Source organism: Canis lupus, chromosome 17 (assembly GCF_011100685.1).
Source record: "Canis lupus familiaris isolate Mischka breed German Shepherd chromosome 17, alternate assembly UU_Cfam_GSD_1.0, whole genome shotgun sequence".
NCBI classification, from domain to species: domain Eukaryota; kingdom Metazoa; phylum Chordata; class Mammalia; order Carnivora; family Canidae; genus Canis; species Canis lupus.
The window spans coordinates 52,970,571-52,991,897 of NC_049238.1; the positions used below are offsets into that span (position 1 = coordinate 52,970,571).

A 21,327-nucleotide genomic window follows, 5' to 3' on the forward strand; every position below is an offset into this window, starting at 1 on the left:
AGTATGAGTAAACAGTGTATGGGATGGCCAAATCATGCAAATCAAAGCCATCGTTCTGAACACTGAATATACTTACATAGTATACTTACAAAGCCCATGAGAAAGTAGTATTATCCTCATTTTACCCATGAGGTAACACACAGAAAGGTTAAATGATTTGCTAAAGTCAAATGGTAGAGGATTCAAACTAGGAAGGCCTATCTACAATCTGAGCTCTAAACTAGGGCTCCTCAAACTTCAACTACCTGGCAATCTGGTTAAAATACGAAATACTGATGTTAGTAGGGGCAGGAGTTTGAGATTCCCCACTTCTAACAAGCTCCCAAGGGGATACCAATGCTTTAGGTTCTCAGACACACTTTGAGTAGCAAGACCCTAAACGATTAAACTTAACTTTCCTGACTGAAGGTGAAGGAAATGGCAAGGGACGTTAGAAAGTGAGTTTGCAGGTTATTTCAACCAAAATGAGTGGTCCTCCTAAATCATGCTCTTAACACAAAGCAAAATAAGCTGGGATGACTGTTTTCCTGACTTACAGATCTCTGATACGTAGGGGTCCTCTTTTGTTTTTTAGTCCCAGATGAGGTAGAAGATGAAGATAAAGGTAAAGAAAGTGAAGGAGGGGCTGCAGGAGGGGGATGAGGATCTGATGATACAGTAAAAACGTTCTCCATCTCAAACAGCTGTGATAACATAGCACAATGTTTATAACTATGATCAAGAACAATTTAGCACACACTTGACAATCAACTTTATCTTTTCGGATTTACCAGGTTACTTTAACAAAAATATAACTCATTCAATCAGATTTCTATTGATGAAAGAAATTATTGTGTTAACATTAAAAGGTCAAGATGAAATACATTTTTAAAAATCTTTTCACAATTCCTAATCCACAACATTGACAATTTTTTAAATGCCATAAAAATTCTCTGGTGGTTGCTACAGTGACACAATTCAGCCCGATTTCTTCTCAACATCTCACAATTTAACAAAGAATCCAATATTCTCAATTACCTGTCTCCCTAGAGTATACACAAGGTAATCCAATGGGGGTGTGGGAAGAAAATATTACAACTGTATTCATTTTGCCCAGAGATAAAAAAATTTACCTTTTATAAATATTACCATGCACTTCCGAGAGAGTACTCACTGAATTGGTGGGTGAGATCACATCACATATCACACACACTACTTGGGTGTTGTGAGGAAGGGTGAAGAACTCCACAAGAGGCTGACAAGTGAAAGCCTCACTCATTTACTTTCAGCATATTACAACTGGTATTTGCCCAATTAAGTGGACATACAGATTTAGCTAGTTTAGCTAAATTGCCCTAACAAACAGGCAAATGACTGAAGAATCTGAGATAGAAAATAATCCTAATAAGGCAAGCACATGCAAAGAAAATGAATGGACCAGACACTTCTAATCCTAGTACTAGTTCTTTGACCTCCAATCTTAACATAAAACGACCATTTAATAAGATCTCAACAAGTCTGCCAAAATGTTAATATCAAGACTATGATACAGACGGATACTAGGAAAAATAAAACACACTACATGTGTATATACTGTTCCTCAGACAATAATTCATGATGGCATAAAGTTTTTAAACACTTAAAAACTAAGCATTTAGGGATACCTGGTTCCCACCTGGGTGACTCAGCGGTTTGGCACCTACCTTCGGCCCAGGGTGCATGATCCTGGAGTCCCAGGACTGAGTCCCACATCAGGCTCCCTGCATTGAGCCTGCTTCTCCCTCTGCCTATGTCTCTGCCTCTCTCTGTGTGTCTCTCATGACACAGAGATAAATAAAATCTTTTAAAAAACAAAAACAAAAAGCTAAGCATTTAGATATAGTATTTTTAAGTGAAAGTGGAAAGTTTCTGCACTGTTAACAGGTAAACTTTATATTGCTTATTTCATCTTTATTTGTATCACTAGATTTTACAAGTATAATCACGATTTCTAAGTACATACACATGTACACATTGTACATGCTATTAGATTTACTAACAATTTGATCAAATTAATTTGAATACTATTCTAGGTCTAAGATATATCTTGGATCATGACTTTTTCAAGCTGGGCTTTTCTCTTATTTGGATGACAGTTCTAATTACCATACAGGTAAGAACACAATACTGTGATTTATAACAGGCCATGAAGTCACACAAAATCTCAAGTCTCCAAGTCCTACCATACATTCCTGCAGGCATAAGGTAAGACTCCTGTTTTTCTAAGGGAAAATGAGACAGAATTACAAGGAATTAGAGCTATCCTTTCCTTCTAAGATTAAATTGTTTCCCAACAAAGGTTCTGGAACTTAGGTTGTATTGCTCTCTAGTCTCACTTCACCTCTAACTGAACATCAAAACACAACTGAAAAAGGGCATTTCCTTTCTCCTAGCATCTTTGCTGATTGATGTTTCTTTCTCTAGCCTTTATCCATTTGGGGTTCTTTTCTTTAAGGAAAAACCTATTACTCAAGCAATTTCAGATAAAACAATAGGTTAACAACCTTCCCTTCAAAGAATTCCTCACAATTCAGGCTAGACTACATTTCTATGGTACTGTAAAATTTTCTTAATCAGTACCACTAAAACTTTAAAGAAGCACCACTAAACAAATGAAAGTTCATTTAAAAAGCACCATCAGGGCAGCCCCAGTGGCCCAGCAGTTTGGCGCTGCCTTTGGCCTGGGGTGTGATCCTAGAAGACCCAGGGTAAGTCCTATGTCAGGCTCCCTGCATGGAGCCTGCTTCAACCTCTGCCTGTCTCTCTCTCTCTCTCAATCTCTGCCATGAATAAATAAATGAAATCTATAAACAAATAAATAGCACCATCAATTACATAAAAGTGTAACTCCAATGGAAAAAGTAGAAGGCTCAACAGACGCTTCTTTATAAAAAAATCAAGATGCACATATACCCACAAAAAAGGGTGGAAGGGAAAGGACTAGTAATATAAACGTTATTTGGCTTTTTTTTTAATAGGGGAAAAAATCAATTTATTTGCTCACCTTAGCATACAAATATATATTCAAGATAGAGTTAAATACTCCAACAAATATCAAATAAAAATCTACTAATAAAAGTTTTGGAAGACTTTCTAAATTTGAAATAACTGATTATATGAAAAGTACAAGCTTTTATATTCAAACTTAAGGAAAACTAATACAAATACCTCAGCGTATTATTAAAGAAATTTAAGTAAATCAGTAAGAACTCCTTAATGGTTGCCCCTTTCTATATTTTGCTGTCTGCAATTTGTTATCCCCTTCCCCCCAACAGCAGTCTGGAAGCAGGTGATTCCTCCTGACATACCTCAGAAGGCCAACAGCAGCCTCACACTACATCACTATTTGTATGTCATTCATTCTTTCATCTCATCATGTAGGCACCTTACTTTCTTACAACAAGGGCAAGTACAGTACAATACGACATTCTGAGACATAGTCACATAACTTTTATTATTGCTCTATATTAATATCTTACTGTACCTAATTTATGTTAAACTTTATCACATGTATGAAGGTATAGGAAAAAATACAGTCTATACAGGGTTTGATACTATTCGCAGTTTTGGGCATCCACTGGGGGTCTTAGAACATAGACCCTGTGTATGAGGGAGTCTGAACTGTACTAGAATAGAAGCTCCATGCAGGCAAGGACTTTTTGTTCAAAGCTAAATCCCTAAAGTCTACTAGACAAACACTTAGTGGCACATATTAGGCACTCATTTGTTTAATACTCAAAGTATTAAGACAAATTAGTCTTAAAGACCATTCATTAAACATTATACACAAAACACAAGAAAAACTTCAAGTTCTGGCAATAAAAAATTTTGATAAAGCAAATCAGTCATTCATCAAACCACCAAAAATCAAAGATTTAAAAAAAAAAAGATTTTATTAATGAGAGAGAGAGAGAGAGAGAGAGAGAGAGAGAGAGAGGTGAGGGGGGGGGGGTGCAGAGACACAGGCAGAGGGAGAAGCAGGCTCCGGGATGGGAGCCTGATGTAGGACTCAATCCTGGGTCTCCAGGATCAGGCCCTGGGCTGAAGGTGGTGCTAAACCGCTGAGTCACCTGGGCTGCCCCAAAATTAAAGATTTAAAAATAGTGAGAAAGTAGGTTAAGAATATGCTCAAATATTTTTATGGTGGTAAAATGGTGCAACCTTTCTGAAAATGCAGTTTAGCAACATTTATCAAAATGTGGTGTTGTTTTCCTTAATAATCCCAATGCAGGAAACCGATCCTGGAGCAATCCTAGACAACACTTCATGCACAAATGTATTCACAGAAAAGTACCTGAAAACAACCTAGTCTAAAGTTGGTTCAAGAAATCACACTAATTTATATAAATGCTTTGCAGTCATTAGAAAGGATGTATGCTTATGCTACAATAGGAAATGACAAAAGAGATATCTATGCAGTATGATTTTAAATGTATTAGAAAAAAAAAAAAGACCAGAAAAATCTGGTTTAATGCTCACAGATTTAAGAAAACACTTGGAAGGTATATTAAAATGGTAATTGGGGACAGAATCCAGTACTCACTTCATGGCTCACAGTCTTTTTTCCCAAGACTTATTTCAATGAGAGAGAGACCGAGAGAGAGAGAGAGAGAGAGAGAGAGAGAGAGAAAGCGCGTACGTGCACGTGTGTGAGCGTGTGGGGTGGGGGTGGTTGCATGGACAAGCAGACTCCACGAAGAGATGATTAGGCTAAAAAAAAAAAAGCACTTCTACTTTAAATCCATTTCTGAAATGAAATGGAAGCTTTAGTTCCAGTCTTTTTTATCCATTTGAACAGTCAAGATAAAACTGTACAGTTTTCACCTGGGTAGCATAGTCAGTTAGGCATCTGCTTTTGGTTCAGGTCTGATCCCAGGTCCTGAGAGCAGGGCACCCTGCTCTGTGGGAAGTCTGCTTCTCCCTCTCCCTCTGACCCTCCCAGCCATACCTGTGCTCTCTCTCAAATAAATAAACCTTAAAAAAATAAACAAAAAAACTTGTACAGTTTCGATCTGCATTATCTCATCTAACCCAGCACAATTAGAGACAGGCTAAAATTATTTTTAAAAATCAGATGAGGTAAGAAGAAACAAACAGAAAAAGCAAACAATAAAACAGCCTTAAAACTGAGTATATGACTGTTTAGAGAACAGAGATCATTTAAGTAAATTGGTATTATTGGTAGTTTTCAGCTAAGAAGTAATTTTGGTCCACAGTAAGGTCATTACCATAGTAGGCTCATCAACCTTTAAATAAATTGCAGATTAAAGACCCAAGTGCTTCCTGAAATGGTGATAAGGCTTTTATAAGACAACAACCTAGGAGTAACCTACTATTTTCATTCCTCATTCTATTTGATTGCTACAACATTTTAAAAAAGGTTTACCACCAAATTCTCCTTGAAATTATCTTCCTTGGTATTCCTTCCTGGCCACCTCTATTTCTTTCAACATTCTCTGGCACTTCATTTATAACCTATAAAGTGAGGACTCCTTTCTGAATTTCAAGCCTTTATTTCTATCCAATTTAGAAAATCAAAACTAAAGATTAAAAAGGAAAATTACCTTTCTTAATCCTCCCTCCCCAAATAACCAGTTTAGCATTCCCTGCTAGTACATTTTCTCAACTTCAGATTACTAACTAACCAATGCAATAGATTTCCACAATATATTTAAGCTTTCAGCAAGGCCCTATTAAATTTCCCTATTCCTATGAACAGAGGTTTCGAGCTTGTACAACTGGATAGACTAGATCAATTCCCCCCAGGCTCATCTTCACATTCAATTACTTGGTTACCAAGTCCTATTACTTCTACTACCAAAACATCTATTGCTTCTTTCTCTGCCTATACCCTAGCCTTTATCCTCCTTATATTCTATCCACTGCTCTCAACAGGCCTTCCTGTCTTTAGCGTATCCATTTAAAAGTTGCACCATGTTTTTAAAGATACACTTCTGAATATCTAACTTTAAGTGTATCTTTAAAATCTGAAGCAACTAAATGATATCAGTTTTGAAATTTAAAAAGCCCATTAAGCCCTTGCTTATAAATATAAACATCTGATGACTTCTCCACAAAGTCAAATACAGTTGGGCCTTCAGAGCCTGCCTCCAGTAAACTTTCCTTTCTAATTACTCTCTCTACCCACAAAACTGTATTTCCTACTGTTTATAATGGAATACTCACTATATACTACATGCTTTCAGATCTCCCTGAATCTGGTCATTCTGTTGCTGCTACCAGAGGAGTCTTCTCCCTCTTAAATGTCCCTTCTCTCTAAGCTTTCTCTATCCCTTTAGAGAGACCTCTGAACACAGACTGTGAAGGGCATCCATAACTGAAACCCTAACTTTGAAACAGTACAGATGTGAGTTTTTCTTTCTGAGACCAGTAAATTAAGAGAGATACACACATATTAACAAATGTAATCCTGTGTGAAAAATCCCATAGTTTGGCCATAAATATTGTTTTAGTTTAATTAAAAGACAATAAGTTAAATAATCCAGTCTTGATATTTTCAGACTAGTTGAGAATATAAACTGTTAGAATACCGTTAGAAGAGAACAGATTAAAAAGATTTTATATTTGACCAAAACAATTAGGAAATTAAAAATTTATAAACTGATTCTTGCTGGAAAAAAAACGAAAAACCTACCTCGCAGTGATAATCAAATATTGCACTTTCAGTAGTATTTGCTGATTCTTCTTTTTCAGCACACGTTTCAAAGGATGAAAGTTGCTAGTATTAAAAAAAAAAAAGAGCGAGAGAAAATGATCTATCAAGCTAATAAAGAATACAACTGCTGCTGCACCGGGCAATCTCACAGTACAGCACTGAAGAAAACAAAGACTACTAGCAGCGTTGGGAAGTGCTCTTTCAAAGCTGTTGAGTAGGCACAAACTTCTTGTTTCAGATCAAGTGTTGTGTCTTCAACTTAAGTGTACTCTTCTTTGGTCTTGTTGTTTCGAGGTTTGTTCCTTGTCTGATCTGAACTTGAAGCAGCAAGTTTCAGGTGGTAAAGTCTGTTCTGTTACACTTCATACTAGAGATACAAAATGAAGACATTAAGTATAATTTACATAAAAAACCAGGACAGAGGGTTGGTAGAGGGATAAGCTCACTTCTTCATAAACTTAGTATCATTGGTTAAACAAGTAATGCAGGAAACCTGGAGGCACATTCATTTGATGTTATTTGAGAAATCTTTCAAGTGCTAATGGATACTACCTCCTTTGGTATCACACACTCAGAATGGGAAATTATTTCACACTCCTTGGTGACACCACCACACCATAAATTCTAAGTTATACAGCATAATATTCAGCTTAACGCAAATGTTTTATAAGCATCTAGCACTGTGGTAGGCGTGCTACCACACAGGAAAAATAAAAGAAGTTCCTGTCATCGCATAATTTACGCTCTTGTTGAAAAGACAAGAGTTACAGGTGGAGAAAAACCAGAATATAAAATACAGAAAATGCCAAAAATTCATTTTCTCAATATCTAAGTACTGTGTCATATACCATTTCCTAGAACTACTAATTATTCACCACTGTATGTACATTGAAGCAACATGGTGAGCACAGAGAAGACTTTTAATCAGAAGTGGAGGCTTAATCTGGAGAAACAGGTAAATTTTTAAGAGAATTAAAACAGCTGAGTATTCTAGGCATGTCACATAAGCCAAACACAGGTATGCCACTAAATTCTAAGGTTCTTGAAAGCAGGGACCATGTATATGATTTTTTTTAAAGGATTTATTTATTTATACATGAGACAGAGAGCGAGGGAGAGAAGGAGAGAGAGGGAGAGACATAGGCAGAGGGAGAAGCAGGCTTCCCGCAGGGAGCCCGACACAGGACTCGATCCTGGATCCTGTGAGCGGAAGGCAGACGTTCAACCCATGAACCACTCAGGCGTCCCATGATTTTCTATGCCTGACATCAAGGGAGGTTTATTATGTGAAAGACTGTGACAACAAGTGTGGCTTGTTGTTTCAGAGGAATCAATAGGCTAGTCTGGCCAGAACAGAGGGCTGCTGGCTCTAAGTGAAATGGGATATGCGGTGTGACAGGTGTAGTGGAGCCAGATTATGAAGTATTTCAACTTGATATAACAGGAAATAGTCTTAGCTCTTGATGAAAGGGTATTAAGTCTCGAAATCCTATGGGAGATAATTTAGTGAAGGAAACAGAAATCTCGTTTGAGCTGTTGCCAGAAATAGATGAGAAATATCTATAAAAAAGAAACAAGATGAGAAAAGACAGGGAAGTGAAATACATAAGCCACAGACCTGTGTTTTATATGACCATAAAAACGATTCTTTTGCACTGATTCAAGTATTAACTAAACCGGTGCCATTAGCTAAATGATTTACACAGGGAGAAGAAAAGGATAGACTTAGTTTCAGAAATGAAAAAAAAAAAAAAAGAACAGTGTATTTATTTTAAAATCAGAAATAAAAATGACTATATGGTGAGAGGCTAGAGCTTGTGAAATAGTCTAGACCAGGGGAGCTCAAGTCCATTCACTGACACAACCTAGTAAAATGCCACAAACAAGTCACTTCATCTCTCAAAATTTCAATTTCACATTATGTAAAATGAAAACTTATCAACAGTAGATAGGTGGCTGGGTTTTATTTTCTTATGGCTATACCTAACATTCCCTGACTTTAGATTACTTCAAATATCAAATACTACATTTGCCCATCTTTCAAATTTTATTTGGATCATTCCATTTCCCAGACTAAAGACTTCTTAGAGCAATGGTTGCCAATTATATGGGAAGCTTTAAAAAATACTTATGCCCAGTCCCCACTTAAAGAATAATTTAACTGGATGAAGTAGGGCCACTTCTGTTATCTTTAATTCTTCCCACTCCATCTCCACCCCCAATGTTTCAAGTCTTATCAGTATTTCCTTCAAGAGATCTTATGTCCTAAATGATGCCATATTTTAGTCCAAGTATCTAACGCATCTTTAACTTCCACTGTCAATCCTTTCCATTTTCTTTCACATAACACTGCCCGACTGATCGATATAAAATCCCAATTTCACCTCATTTTTTTGTCCAAAATCTTTAGTCGTTTTTCCAGCATCCTAGATAGGAAGTTCTTAATCCTGGCTGCATGTCCTACCCAACCACCTGGATTACTTTAAGTGAAAAAACAAAACAAAACACAAAAACAAAACCAAAGCCTGGATCCTACCTCGAGATTCTATTTTAATTTCACTAGGGTTAGGTCCCAGGAGTTGGTTTATTATCCTCCCTCCAACTTGGGCCCCTGTGTTTCTGACTTGCAGCCAGGATTTAAGAACCATTATTTAAGATGTTCTCTATTCTACCTTTTCTTCTTTTACTTTTTTGACTGCTCTCCAGTTCTCCTAGATAGGTGCGTTTTCCTGCTTAATCCTTAAATATAACCCTTGCGAGATTCCTGAATTCTAGTCTTCTTCATGCATATGAGTCTTCCCAAAAGATAATTTTACTATCTTCCAAGTGACAAAAAAGTCTTGACCCTTCCATTATTACTAATTTCCACTGTGTAAGGCAGTACCTCCCATTCATTATTCTGATACCAAGTCATTTCTGCCCTTTGCTGACTTCATATTTCTATGTATCTTGTTCCTCCAATTATGAAACAAACTCAAGTTTATTTATCACAGGCCCCCTCAGCACCGCCAAACTTAACCGTAACAAAAACTACAAAAGCAAAAAGGTAGTTAATCCATAATAGGAAAAAGATACCACAATTTAAGTGCAGACAGTTCTACCAACTTCTGAAATTCTTGTTTTGGTTAACTGTATAAAGTCTTACTTATCACATCAAGAAGTAACCTCTTCTTTTAAAAATACAGATTCGATACACTGGTTTAATTTTACTATCTTACACCCATATATGAACGAAAGACCTCAAAACTGCTATCTAATAAAACAGGCAAAAATTTTTATCAAACTGCTAAGGACAATACTGAATATATCCTGGGGGGAAAAAATCAAGAAAAACCACCTATCTTGAAAAACTTGAATTGGATGAACCCAGTCCAGGGTATTGTATTAAGAACTGTACTGTCACTTAGTAACACAGAAATGAGACTTCCAGAATCTAAATCTGGAGTACTGCAGAGCCAGTCTTGGGCACTAATGAAGCCTATTAGGATCTATTAAAGCTCAAACAAACCCATCAACTATCATGAAAAACTGAAAGTGGCAGAATTTCACTTCATTAGTACCTTCACAGCTATGAGATTTCTGTGGTTAACTAAACACTTTTCATTCAAATTAACGCTTAATGAAACACTTAAAAAGTACCCACCGGGCATTTTAATAAAATTGGCTATGCACTTATGCCAAGATTATTAACATTCATAGTGGTGCTGACAACTCTTCTGCCTTAACCCTCTAAACACAGTGCATTCCCTGTAACCCTTAAAGGCTAGACACAAGTCACATGAAATAGAGTACCAACCAAAATACTAAGGCAATTTAAATGTTGATCTGAGAGTCTCTCTGATTGCTAAGTAATCTACTCCCTTTCCCTTTGCTCAGTTTGCAACCAGTAGCATCCCTAGTAAATAATCAACTATTATGTCAATGTTTTAGTTAGGAGTTAAAGCTAATTCCTTTACTTACACTGATAACCCAAATAGTTATTCCTTATTTCACCTGTCTCAAAATTATCCTCACCTGTTTTGTTATTTACAGTTTCCCCCCAGTTTGCTGCTTTACCTCAAAAGGACTAGTAGAAATCAAGCACATATGAGGCACTAAATATATGTTGAACTAAAACTTATGTGGCCAGCAATCCATCTAAAATGTATCACAACCCAGTTTGTCATTTTGACAAATTATTTTCAGAGTTTGTACAACACTTAGTTGGGAAGAAGGGTAATGAAAGGCTAAACCAGTCTATAGTCTCCCCACCTAACCCACTTTCTTCAGAAAGTACTTTTTTTTTTTTTTTTGAGAAGAGCAAAGATCCAATTAAGCAGCATAGGTCTCTATTGCTGTTGTATATGAATATTATTATTACCCTAACTTCCCCATTCCTATTTCTTGATGCTTTAACTCAAGACAAGTATGTCATATTTTGCTATAACTTGTATACCGAAGTGCTTAATCGGCTTTAATTCACTTTTACTTTAGAATCTACAAAAATGATAAAGTTTAGATAATTAAAGTCAGCAACATGTCAGGCAGAAATTAAAAATTGTTGCAACTATCTTTTTGTATGTTTAGTAATAGCTATTATGATGGGTTGAGTTACCTGAACAGCTACTAAGATATTTAAAGTTCTATATCCATCTATTATTTAACTGTTTTTTACAATATACTAATACTTTGAAATGGGACAGATGCCAGTGTAGGAAGAAGCTGAATGCTCCAAACACAAGAAAATAGTGTAGACCAGCACTGTCCAACAGAAATATAGTGCATGCCATATATATAATTAAAATTTTTCTGGTAATCAAAGTAACATTGAAAGAAACAGGTGAAACTGACTTTAAGTCTCCTATTTAACGAAATATATCCAAAATGTTATTTTCCGTATGTAATCAATCTTTAAAAAAGTTTTCTTCGAAATCCAATGTTTAATTTACAGTTACAGACATTTCACTTCAGAATGTTCACAGTATAAATGCACAACAGCCACACATGGCTAACTAATGTCTACTGTATTGGTCACAGCAAGTATAGGCTCAGGAAGGCAAAAGGCACTGGCATGCCCAATAAATAGCAAACAAAAGGCTCTTGGGCAGACACTCTCACAGATGAAAGGAGCAGTATCCAGCAAACCTGACCACAGCAGGAGCTTAAACTTACATTTGAGAAGCAGAAATGAAAATAAGAAACTTGTTATCTTCTGGCCTTTTGATACAGCAATGGACAGCCTACATGGTAACTGTGAAGAAACTGCTAATCAGTTTATTTTCAACTACACAGTTTTACCTCAGCATTAAAGGACATAATATAAAAGCACCCCCAAAATAAAATTATCATTCAATACTTCTGAACAGAATGCTGCCTACAGAACATCATATTCGAGCTTAATAACCCTAATGAAAAATGTAGCACATGGCAGGATTAACTGAAAAAAAGTTTTGCATGGTTTTTAACTACATCAAAGTGGAAACATTCCAATTTGTAGACAAAGGAATTTTTAAAATCCTGACTTGGCAAGAAAGAATTTAACATCGAGAAATGATGGAAAACAAGAAAACAAATCATTCCTACCAAAGCAATTTCACCCTGGAGACATTCTAGCCATTAAGTCTTTCAAAAGTATTAATTTTTGTGGCCATAATTCTCTATTATGAAAAATCTAAGTTTTACAGCTCTCCATAAGATAGTTCGAGTCAAAGATCTCAAAGTAGGTTCCCTTTTGTTTTAAAAAACAAAACAAAACAAAACAGGGATTCCTGGGTGGCTCAGTGGTTTAGAGCCTGCCTTCGGCCCAGGGAGTGATCCCAGGGTCCTGGGGTCAAGTCCCACATCGGGCTTCCTGCAGGGAGCCTGCTTCTCCCTCTGCCTGTGTCTCTGCCTCTCTTTCTCATGAAATATAAATAAAATCTTTAATAAATAAAAATTAAAAAAAAAACAAAGCTAAGAAGACACATCAATTCTTTTGGTGTTTATTTAACAAAATCAAAATACTATTATTTTGTAATACAGTCTTAAAATTCAGCTCCTTAAAGTCTGTCAAAACAGCATTTCCATGTTTCAACTACCTTGTCAAAAGTATGGTCCTTACAACAACATGAATGAACTTAGTAACTCTGAACCATACACTTAAAAAAAAAAGTTAAAATGGTAAATTTTATGTTATGTATATTTTACCACAATTTAAAATAAAGTAATTTTTAAAAAATGCTGGATGCCCCCAAACAGTGTGTCTTCAGATGGGTGGAGGGGAAAGCAGGAATGGAATAAAGCAGGACTACTATATGCCAGCTTTCATGCTCTCATTTTTGATTCGCAGGAATTTACTAGAACCACACTCTAAAGGTCATACTTGGGAAGTCAGAACTTATTTACAAAAAAAGAAAACCTATCTTCTGCGCCTCAAATACTTTACTTTTCAACTCAGCTGCTATAAATACTCATCTCAATGGTAAACATCCAGAGCAGCTGCAAAATCACTCAAACCACTACCATCTCTTTTATTTCAGGCCTAAGGCTAAAAGGAAACAAATAGAAACAAGGTTGAATATTTATCTAGATATTATGACTCAGGCATATGCCCATTCAGGCATAAAAACCCTCTCCTTATCCACACCAAGAACATCTATTATTCACTAGTACCCAAAAAGCACCAAGCTATTATACTGCCCCTCAATGTAGTATTGAGAATGCTTATCTTCTAGAAACTCGAAAATTACTCAGCATTTTGATATAGAATAACTCATGAGCTATAGCTTAGTACCTACGTTTTATAAACCGGTGGCTCTGGCCAAGAGCTGCCAGTTCATATAGCATCCTTATAAAAAACTAAGTCTATCAAAGGAAATTTTTTTACAGTGCCATTGGGCGTCCTCCCTCCATCTCCAGCCCTGTCTCCAAACTCTTTTAAAAAGGCCCACATTCTTTCACTCATTTGAGGTGCAAAATAATTTCATCCTACAATGTTCAGATTTTTGTGTTTGCAGACTGAAGGCTGTTTTAGGGAGCGTTCCCTGCCTCACGTTTGAGTCAAGCAAGAAAGGAGCAGTCTGGGTGTTTCTAAAGGAAAATCTTAAAGCAAAAGAACTGTGACTCTAAAATTTTATACTGATAAAATATCGGTTAAAAACCTCAAGTGTCTCCAACCAGGGCTCTAAAAAACTACAAAGAATGACGAAGCCAAGTCGTTCATTGCTCAATGTAGGCCAGGCTCCTGCACCAAAGAACCAGAGACGGTGTTAAGGACGACTCCACTGAGCTCTAACAGCACGCCCTAATCCCAGGATATTAGAGAGGGAGCCACGTGCCTAAGATTAGAGATTGGTTCCCTTTCTCAAGAAGCCGAAGGGGGAGCAAGAAGGGAAGGCTGGGTGCTGAGACTCAAGACAGACAGCTCCAGGTGAGCCTAAGTAAAGATGACACTTCGAGTGTGCTACTGTGCCAGACGTGGCCGGGGAAAAGGCTCTGAGCATTTAGATGGAGCAGGGTCTCGGTCCATACACGAAGGAGGCGCCAGTACCGCACTGCGCTCTGATACTCGTAGTCAGATCCTCGAGCAGGTGACAAGACAGTAAACTATACGGTCCACAGTGAGAGTAGGCCCCTCACCCTCTGCCTCGGGCTCCTCCAGTCTCACACAAAGGACCGCGCCACCACCCCCTCGCCCCGCCCGCCGGGACTTGTAGTTCCCGTTTCCCCCACCAAGCCGCAGAGGAGGAAGTGGCTAGACTACAATTCCCAGCAGCCTCCGCGCCCGAGCCCCGCACCCCTGCCTCCATCTTGGCTGCGGTCGGAGCCTCCATTTTCGCTCCCTCCCCCCACTGTAGACACCACCACCACCACGCGCGGCTGCCTGGCCTAGGCTCTTCGTTTCTGCTCTGAGGCCTGACGTGAAGCTTAGACAGTTAAACGGGGGCCAGGTGGAAAAGCCCAGGGTAGAGACTCAGGGGGAAATCTTCTCTGCCCGGAGCTCTAGGAGTGCCCACCTTGACTCAGAAGTCTCTCCCGTTAGTCTTGGTCTTCTCATCTGTCCCTAGACTGGCTTCTTGCTACCCCCAACTGGACCCCGAGGTCGTACTCACCCCAACAGCTCAGCGCCCCCTCTCCAGCGCCGCCATAAGCAGCACGGCCCGGTACGTAGGAATAAATCTCGCTTCTCTCGCGAGAGTTGCGGGCTCCGAGCGCGTGCACGGGAAGCGGGGCGGGGTGTTGGGGGGGGGGAGGTACTCCTAATACGCCTGCGCATGAGGGTTGAGTGACGCCAACCGGTGCCCTGCGCCTAACCACAACCAAGATGGTGCCACTGTTAGCCCTACGTTCCCTCCCCTGGGAGCTGCGGGAAGCAATTTCGGTGTTTACTGACTCCGCTGGGACGCCGGGGGCGGGGGGGCGGGTAACTTTGGGCGTCTCTGCTCTTTGCAAACCTGAATATGCCTAAAGCAGCGAGGCCAGGGTAAACTTTAAGGGCGAACAATTTGGAGGACTTATCAAGGAATGTCTTATAAAGGATTTCGCTTTTCTCAGCGATAATCCGGAAGCCCCAGACCCAGATTCTCCTCACAGTGCAAGCTTTTTTTTTCTGTCTGCTATAATACACTGGAGTTTTCATTAGTATAGAGTAGGTTTTCAGTAAGGTAATTCGGAACTTTTACGCGAGACCTTTGTTTGCCAGAAACTATATTGGTTGCAACAGATGGACAAGAGTGAGCAAAGCGGCATAATCATTAAAGAACAAAACAAAAAACCCCACAACTCCTTCAACTGACCTTTGTAGTCACCAGAAGATATTTGTGTTGTATCCCGTAATCAAAGAAGCTGAATCAGTAACCAAAAGGTGGAAATCAGGGCAAATGGATGATTAATCCAACGAGGTAAGAGGAAGGAGGAAAATAGTTAATTGTGTCCACAGAAAAGTTCAATGAATTATCCCTTGTCAAACAATGGAGCAGTACCCTCTGGTGAGAGGAATGCTTTTCCCAGATTCCATGGCTCTCTCTCTTGACAGTATTGGGTAAACAATGACCGGTCATGCTCTTGAGAACTCTGCTACCCACTTTATTTTCGCTTTCAACACATTTATCCTGCATCTCTTATATGTCATCGTTGGGGTGTGTACAGTTCTCAAAATAAATGGATAAGTTTCTGTCCTCAAGGAACTTTCAGTCTAGCATCATTCAGTAATCGCAAAAACAAGTTTAAACGTGTACAGCAAAGTAAATGCAGTGTTAAGAGAGTAAATACCCTCCAATTCTCAGCAAATTATCTTGAATTCTAAGAGGAGGCAGTATCCTATTTAGGATGTTGAAAGATTTTTTCTCTTACCTCTGTTGGTATTGGTCCAATTCCATTCCACCTCCAAGCTGCCTCTTTGTTCCCTTTAATGACGTCCCCTGTTTTCCTAGGCACAAGATATTTGCTTCATATTTGCTTTCAATGCTTTCCTAGCTCACTGAATTGTAATTATTAGTTTATACTCGGTAGTGATACTTTTAGGACAGGGCCTGTGACATTCATCTTTGTATCCTTGGTCCTGGCAGTGCTTGGCATAGACAACTCTCAAAAGTTTGTAGAATGAATAGCACTGAACAACAGTGTAGGAAGTTGTTAGAAATTGGAATGTTCTGTTGGGGGCAGTACAAATCGTTTGATATATCAAACCAGCTGTTTTGTTTCCTTTGTCCATTTCCTAAATTGAGATCTCTTCTTCTCAGCAATAGATCTAGTCTGGATATTCCAATCTAATGTTACAGAGAAACTGCCCAGGGCTCTTGCACTAGAAACAAGGTCATGTGAAGCTGGGCTAAAAGTAGAATTAGGTCTAAGAGTGCACATTCTCAAATATCACAGTAATGGGAAATGTAAAAAGATAATAGTCTCACTAAATTCTATCTATACAATTGCAATTAATTCAGAAGAATGGGTCTTGATTTCTACCATTACACATAGTTTCTAAATACTTTCTTAAATCATATAATCATTTCATCCTCATCATTCTGATTTTGTCTCAATTGCCTTTAAATTCCTCCCAGGGGACACCTGGGTGGCTCAGCAGTTGAGTGTCTGCCTTTAGCCCAGGGCGTGATCTCAGGGTCCAGGATCCAGCCCCAAATCCGGCTCCTTGTGGGGAGGCTGCTTCTTGCTCTGCCTCTGCCTCTTTCTTTCTCTCTCTCTGTCTCTCATGAATAAATAAAACTTAAAAAAAATAAATTCCTCCTCAGTCCATAATTACTATCAGTTTACACTTAATACAAAATACAAATATGCATACATCCTGAGGCATACATTTTAGCTTTCAATGCATTCAAGAAAGCAAAAGATGGAATTATTTGATTTAAATCACTAGTGTAAGTGATTTATTCTTTCTACAAGTACTACTCATAACTAGAAGTTGGTTTCATTTTTAGAAGATCACTACATTTTAAGGCAATTTTTTCAGATTAATTTTGAAGTCAAATTTAAAAGCTATAAAAATATACTTATGAAAAAATATACTTATGGTGTTATGTTTATTATTTTAAACAGAAGTTAAAGCAGAAACTGGTGAAGTCATTTGGGAAACCTTCTCCTATACCATGGGGTAGTCTTGGATTTTGAGGAGATACTTAGTCTATTAAGGAATAACCTGAGGGGCTCCTGGGTGGCTCAGTCGGTTAAGTGTCTGCTTTTGGCTCAGGTCCTAGGATTGAGCCCTGTATTGGGCTCCCTGCTCAGCAGGGAGTCAGCTTCTCTCTCTCTCTCTCTCTCTCTCTCCCTCTCTCCCTCTGGCCCTCCCCCTGCTTGTGCTTGCTTGCTTGCTCGCTCGCTCTGTCAAATAAAATCTTTTTTAAAAAAAGGAATAACCTGAAACAAAAAAATGCATACATTATTTTTTGGTATTTATCATACTAATTTTTCTTCTCTGAGAAACTTAAAGAGACAATGAAATTAATTATGATTGTGGGGCTTTTTTTCCTCTCTACAATTATCAATAAGCACATATCTCTGGGATATATTTGAGATTGAAAGTAAGCATTCTTACACATTCGTAAGATTTTCTTGGGCAGTGATGGATGGCAACTGTATAGGATGAGATTTTTGTAAGTTCTCATTGAAATGTGAAAAATTAGGTCAATGTGGAGATTTTTTAAAAATAAGGCTAAATTTATTCAAAATTTTAAGGACTGTTTTTACTCTGACATTATGTTCTTCCTATTTAAGGGAAGTAAAGGGAACTTCTTTTGTAAAATTCTGGTAATAGTGGATGGTAAAGGGATCCACATTCAAGATTTTAGAACAGGAAAACATTTAGAGCAGAAACTTTCATAAAGAATAATCATTTCTTATTATTAAGAAATAATTAAGATTTAGTCCTAGAACCATGCATTCCAAAACTTTGTATTCATTAATAAGCCCCCAACAGTTAAGATGCATTGTGTAAATAAGAATGATATAATAGCAATATATAATAAAAATGTTAGAATTTAAATAAGAATAATGCAAAAACTATAATGCTTCCCTTTAAAGTGTCAACATTGCATGTAAGGCAAGAATTATGTGGACATGCTAAGCTGCTGCACTATAAAGGTAGTCATTTTAACACTTTAGCTCTGGGAATCAGCCATAGGGAAGGATAGAGCAAAATAATATTGTCAATTCAACTTAAATTAAATCCTAATGAAAACCAATTGCACTTAAGATAAAATCCAAAGTCTTTTACCATGGCCTACAAGGCCCTAAGTGACTTAGTTCCCACTAAATCTCTAACCCTAGTTCACCATGATTTAATTCCATTGCTATTTTGGTTCTTCCAACATTGTAAATTTGTTCCTACTCAGAAGTCTTACATTTACTTTTGCCTCCATCTGGAATGCTCTTTCCCTAAAACCATCACCTTTTTTTTTTTTAATAGATTTATTTTATTCATTTTAGAGAGTGCACCCTGGGTGGGTGAGTGGGGGGGCGGGGGGGGAGGCAGAGGAACAGAGATAGAATCCTGAAGCTGACTCCCTGCTGACTGTGGAGGCCAACCTGGGGCTCAATTCCAGGCCCCTGAAATCATGACCTGAGCAGAAGCCAAGAGCCAGCCAGGTGCCCTGCACGCACCCCCACCCCATCATCACTTTTTGGGACTTTCTCATCATTCAGTTTTTAGCTCAAATGTTACAGTCTCACAAAAGTCTTCTCTAAAGTAAAAGTAGCCATTATTGCCATCATTCTCTATAATATTAGCTGGCTTTATTGTCTTCATAACATGTATTGCCATCCAAAATTAACACATTTATGGGTTTGTTAATTCCTCTTCTTCCTAAACAATAGCCCAAGCTTCAGTTCTCTGGTTCATCATTGCATCTCCTAAACCTAGGACAGGGACTAATATAACACTAAGTACTTAATAAATATTCATGAATTAATGAATTATACATTTCATTAAATCTAAAACAGTATAGATTGTACATCATTATTTGTGCACCAGCAAAAAGAAAATATGTTGCCATTTTCACTCTGACATAATACTGTTATTACTTAGAATTTTTGTATTTATGAATGGAGCTCTTTAAAACTTATTTAGATATAGTTTAGGTCTAATTAGATAAAAGTTTTAAAATGTTTTTATCATGTGTCATTCATGTGTATATAGTAAAAAGTAAAAAGTAAAAAAAAAGTAAATTGGTGAAGGTATTCCTAAAACTTCTTCACAAAACTTAACTTTTCTGAATCTCTTTCTTTGTAGTAATAAATTTGACTATATTTTAATATAGTCATTGATCAACAGACAGCATTAAAAATTAAAAATCAACAAACTAGGAGAATTATGTTTGTAACATGTTTAAAACTGACAATGTAATAGTATCATGATTATATACTAAATCAATACATATGAATAAGAAAAAGTCAAGGAAAAGAAGTGAGAGAACAACTTGAGTGTATACATTAAAAAAAACAAACAAACAACCGTGTAGCGGTGCCTAGGTGGCTCAGTCAGTTAAGCATCTGCCGTCGGCTCATCTGCCTTCGGCTCAGCCCACCTAGGGCTCCCTCCTCAGTGTAGAACCTGCTTCTCCCTCTCCCTCTGCTACTCCCCTTGCTCGTGCTCTCTCTCAAATAATTTTTAAGTTTTAAAAATTAAAAAAATAAAAATTTTATAGGCAAATAAACTTTTGAAATTATGCCTCAGTAAGCAAGGGAATGTGTATTTGTTGACATAATTTAATTTTAGACTTACAAAAGAATTAGAAAAATTGTATAGAAAGTTCTTATAAACCCTTCACCCAGTTTCCCCCCCCCCTTTTTTTTTTAAAGATTTAGTTATTCTTGAGAGACACAGAGAGAGGCAGAGACATGGGCAGAGGGAGAAGCAGGCTCCCCATGGGGAGCCTGACGCAGAAGTCCATCCCAGGACCCTGGGATCACAACGTGAGCCAAAGGCAGATGCTCAGCCACTGAGCCACCCAGGTGTCCCTTCCCCTTATGTTAAGCTTACCTAACCATAGAACAATATTTAAAACTAGGAAATTAACCTTGACACAATATTAACTAAATTACAAAATTAATTCAGGTTTCCCCCTAATATCCATTTTATTTTCCAGAATCAAATCTGGGTCCCACCATGGATTGGTCCACTGTTGTTAGGTCTTCTTACTCTCCTCCATTTTGTGGCTGTTCCTTATCTTTCATGACCTGGACACTCTGGAACAACATTGGTTAGTTATTTTGTAAACATCCCTGAACTTGTTTTTATCTGATGTTTCTCTTGCTTAGTTTGAGGTTATGCATTATTTTGAAGAATGTTACAGTGGTGATGTACCCTTCTCACTGCAAAATACCAGGATGCATAAGATGTTGAAATGTATTAGTGATGTTTACCTTAATCAATTGGTTAAAGTGCAGTCGGCCAGGATTATTCATAGTAAAATTGTTATTTTTCCTTTACAATTACTGATGTTTGGAGGGAGATACTTTGGGACTATACTTAGTTGAATTGTCCTCTCAAAATTCATGTTTACTCAGAAGCTTAGAATGTGGCCTTGTTTGGAAATAGGGTCTTTGCAGATGTAATCAAATTAAGATGAAGTCATAACTGGATTATGGTAAACACTAATCCAATGACTGATTTTCTTAGAAGAGGGGAATTTGGACACAGACACAGACATACAGGGAGAATATCACGTGAAGACTGAGGCAGAAATTGCAGTAATAGATCTAGAAGCCAATGAATGCCAAGAATTGCCAGAAGCTAGAAAAGGGAATGGAACGCATTCTCCCTTCAAGCCTCCAGAAGGAATCAACCTTGTCAACACCTTAATTTCAGACTTCTAGCCACCAGAACTGTGAGAGAATAAAGGTCTGTTGTTTTAAGCTATCTGGTTTATAGTAATTTGTTACGGTATCTCTAGGAAACTAACAGAGACTAGGCAAATCTTTTTCTGCTTGAACTTTAGTTTTAGCCTACATTAATAGATCTTGCTGAATCTCTTTTTGACTCATCGCTGTGCAGGTTTTTCCTCACAGAATTATTCTTGGGCCACCAAGAATACTGGTAATGCAGGATTTCCTAAGAGTGCTTCATTGTTTTATCCAGGATTTTATTCCTGCTAAGAGCCATGTGGCTGGCAAAATTCTAAGATGGCTACCAAGAATCCCACCAGCTGGTGTACATGCTGTGTATA

General features: G+C 37.8%; 1 protein-coding gene and 1 long non-coding RNA gene across 5 annotated transcripts in view; one reads left to right on the forward strand and one right to left on the reverse strand.

Annotated features, from left to right (window-relative positions):
• CSDE1 (cold shock domain containing E1) overlaps positions 1–14,896 on the reverse strand; it is a 39,471-nt gene extending 24,575 nt beyond the window's left edge. For 2 of the 3 annotated variants that reach the window (XM_038561839.1, XM_038561838.1), the window contains exons 1-3: positions 14,764–14,896; positions 6,674–7,061; positions 537–683 (exon numbers count right to left, since the gene is read on the reverse strand). In XM_038561839.1, the coding sequence (XP_038417767.1) occupies positions 537–674 (138 nt within the window). In that variant the 5' untranslated portion in view covers positions 675–683; positions 6,674–7,061; positions 14,764–14,896. The remainder of the gene's footprint in view (positions 1–536; positions 684–6,673; positions 7,062–14,763) is intronic. The other variant, XM_038561840.1, reaches the window with a different exon arrangement.
• A 188-nt stretch (positions 14,897–15,084) lies between these two features.
• Positions 15,085–21,016, forward strand: LOC111090677. Of its 2 annotated transcripts, XR_005372612.1 has the most exons (3): positions 15,085–15,552; positions 20,248–20,361; positions 20,781–21,016. It is a non-coding gene; the product is annotated as an uncharacterized LOC111090677 (long non-coding RNA). The 2 variants fall into 2 exon arrangements; XR_005372611.1 differs by having other exon boundaries at positions 20,248–21,016.
• The last annotated feature ends 311 nt before the right edge of the window (positions 21,017–21,327 follow it).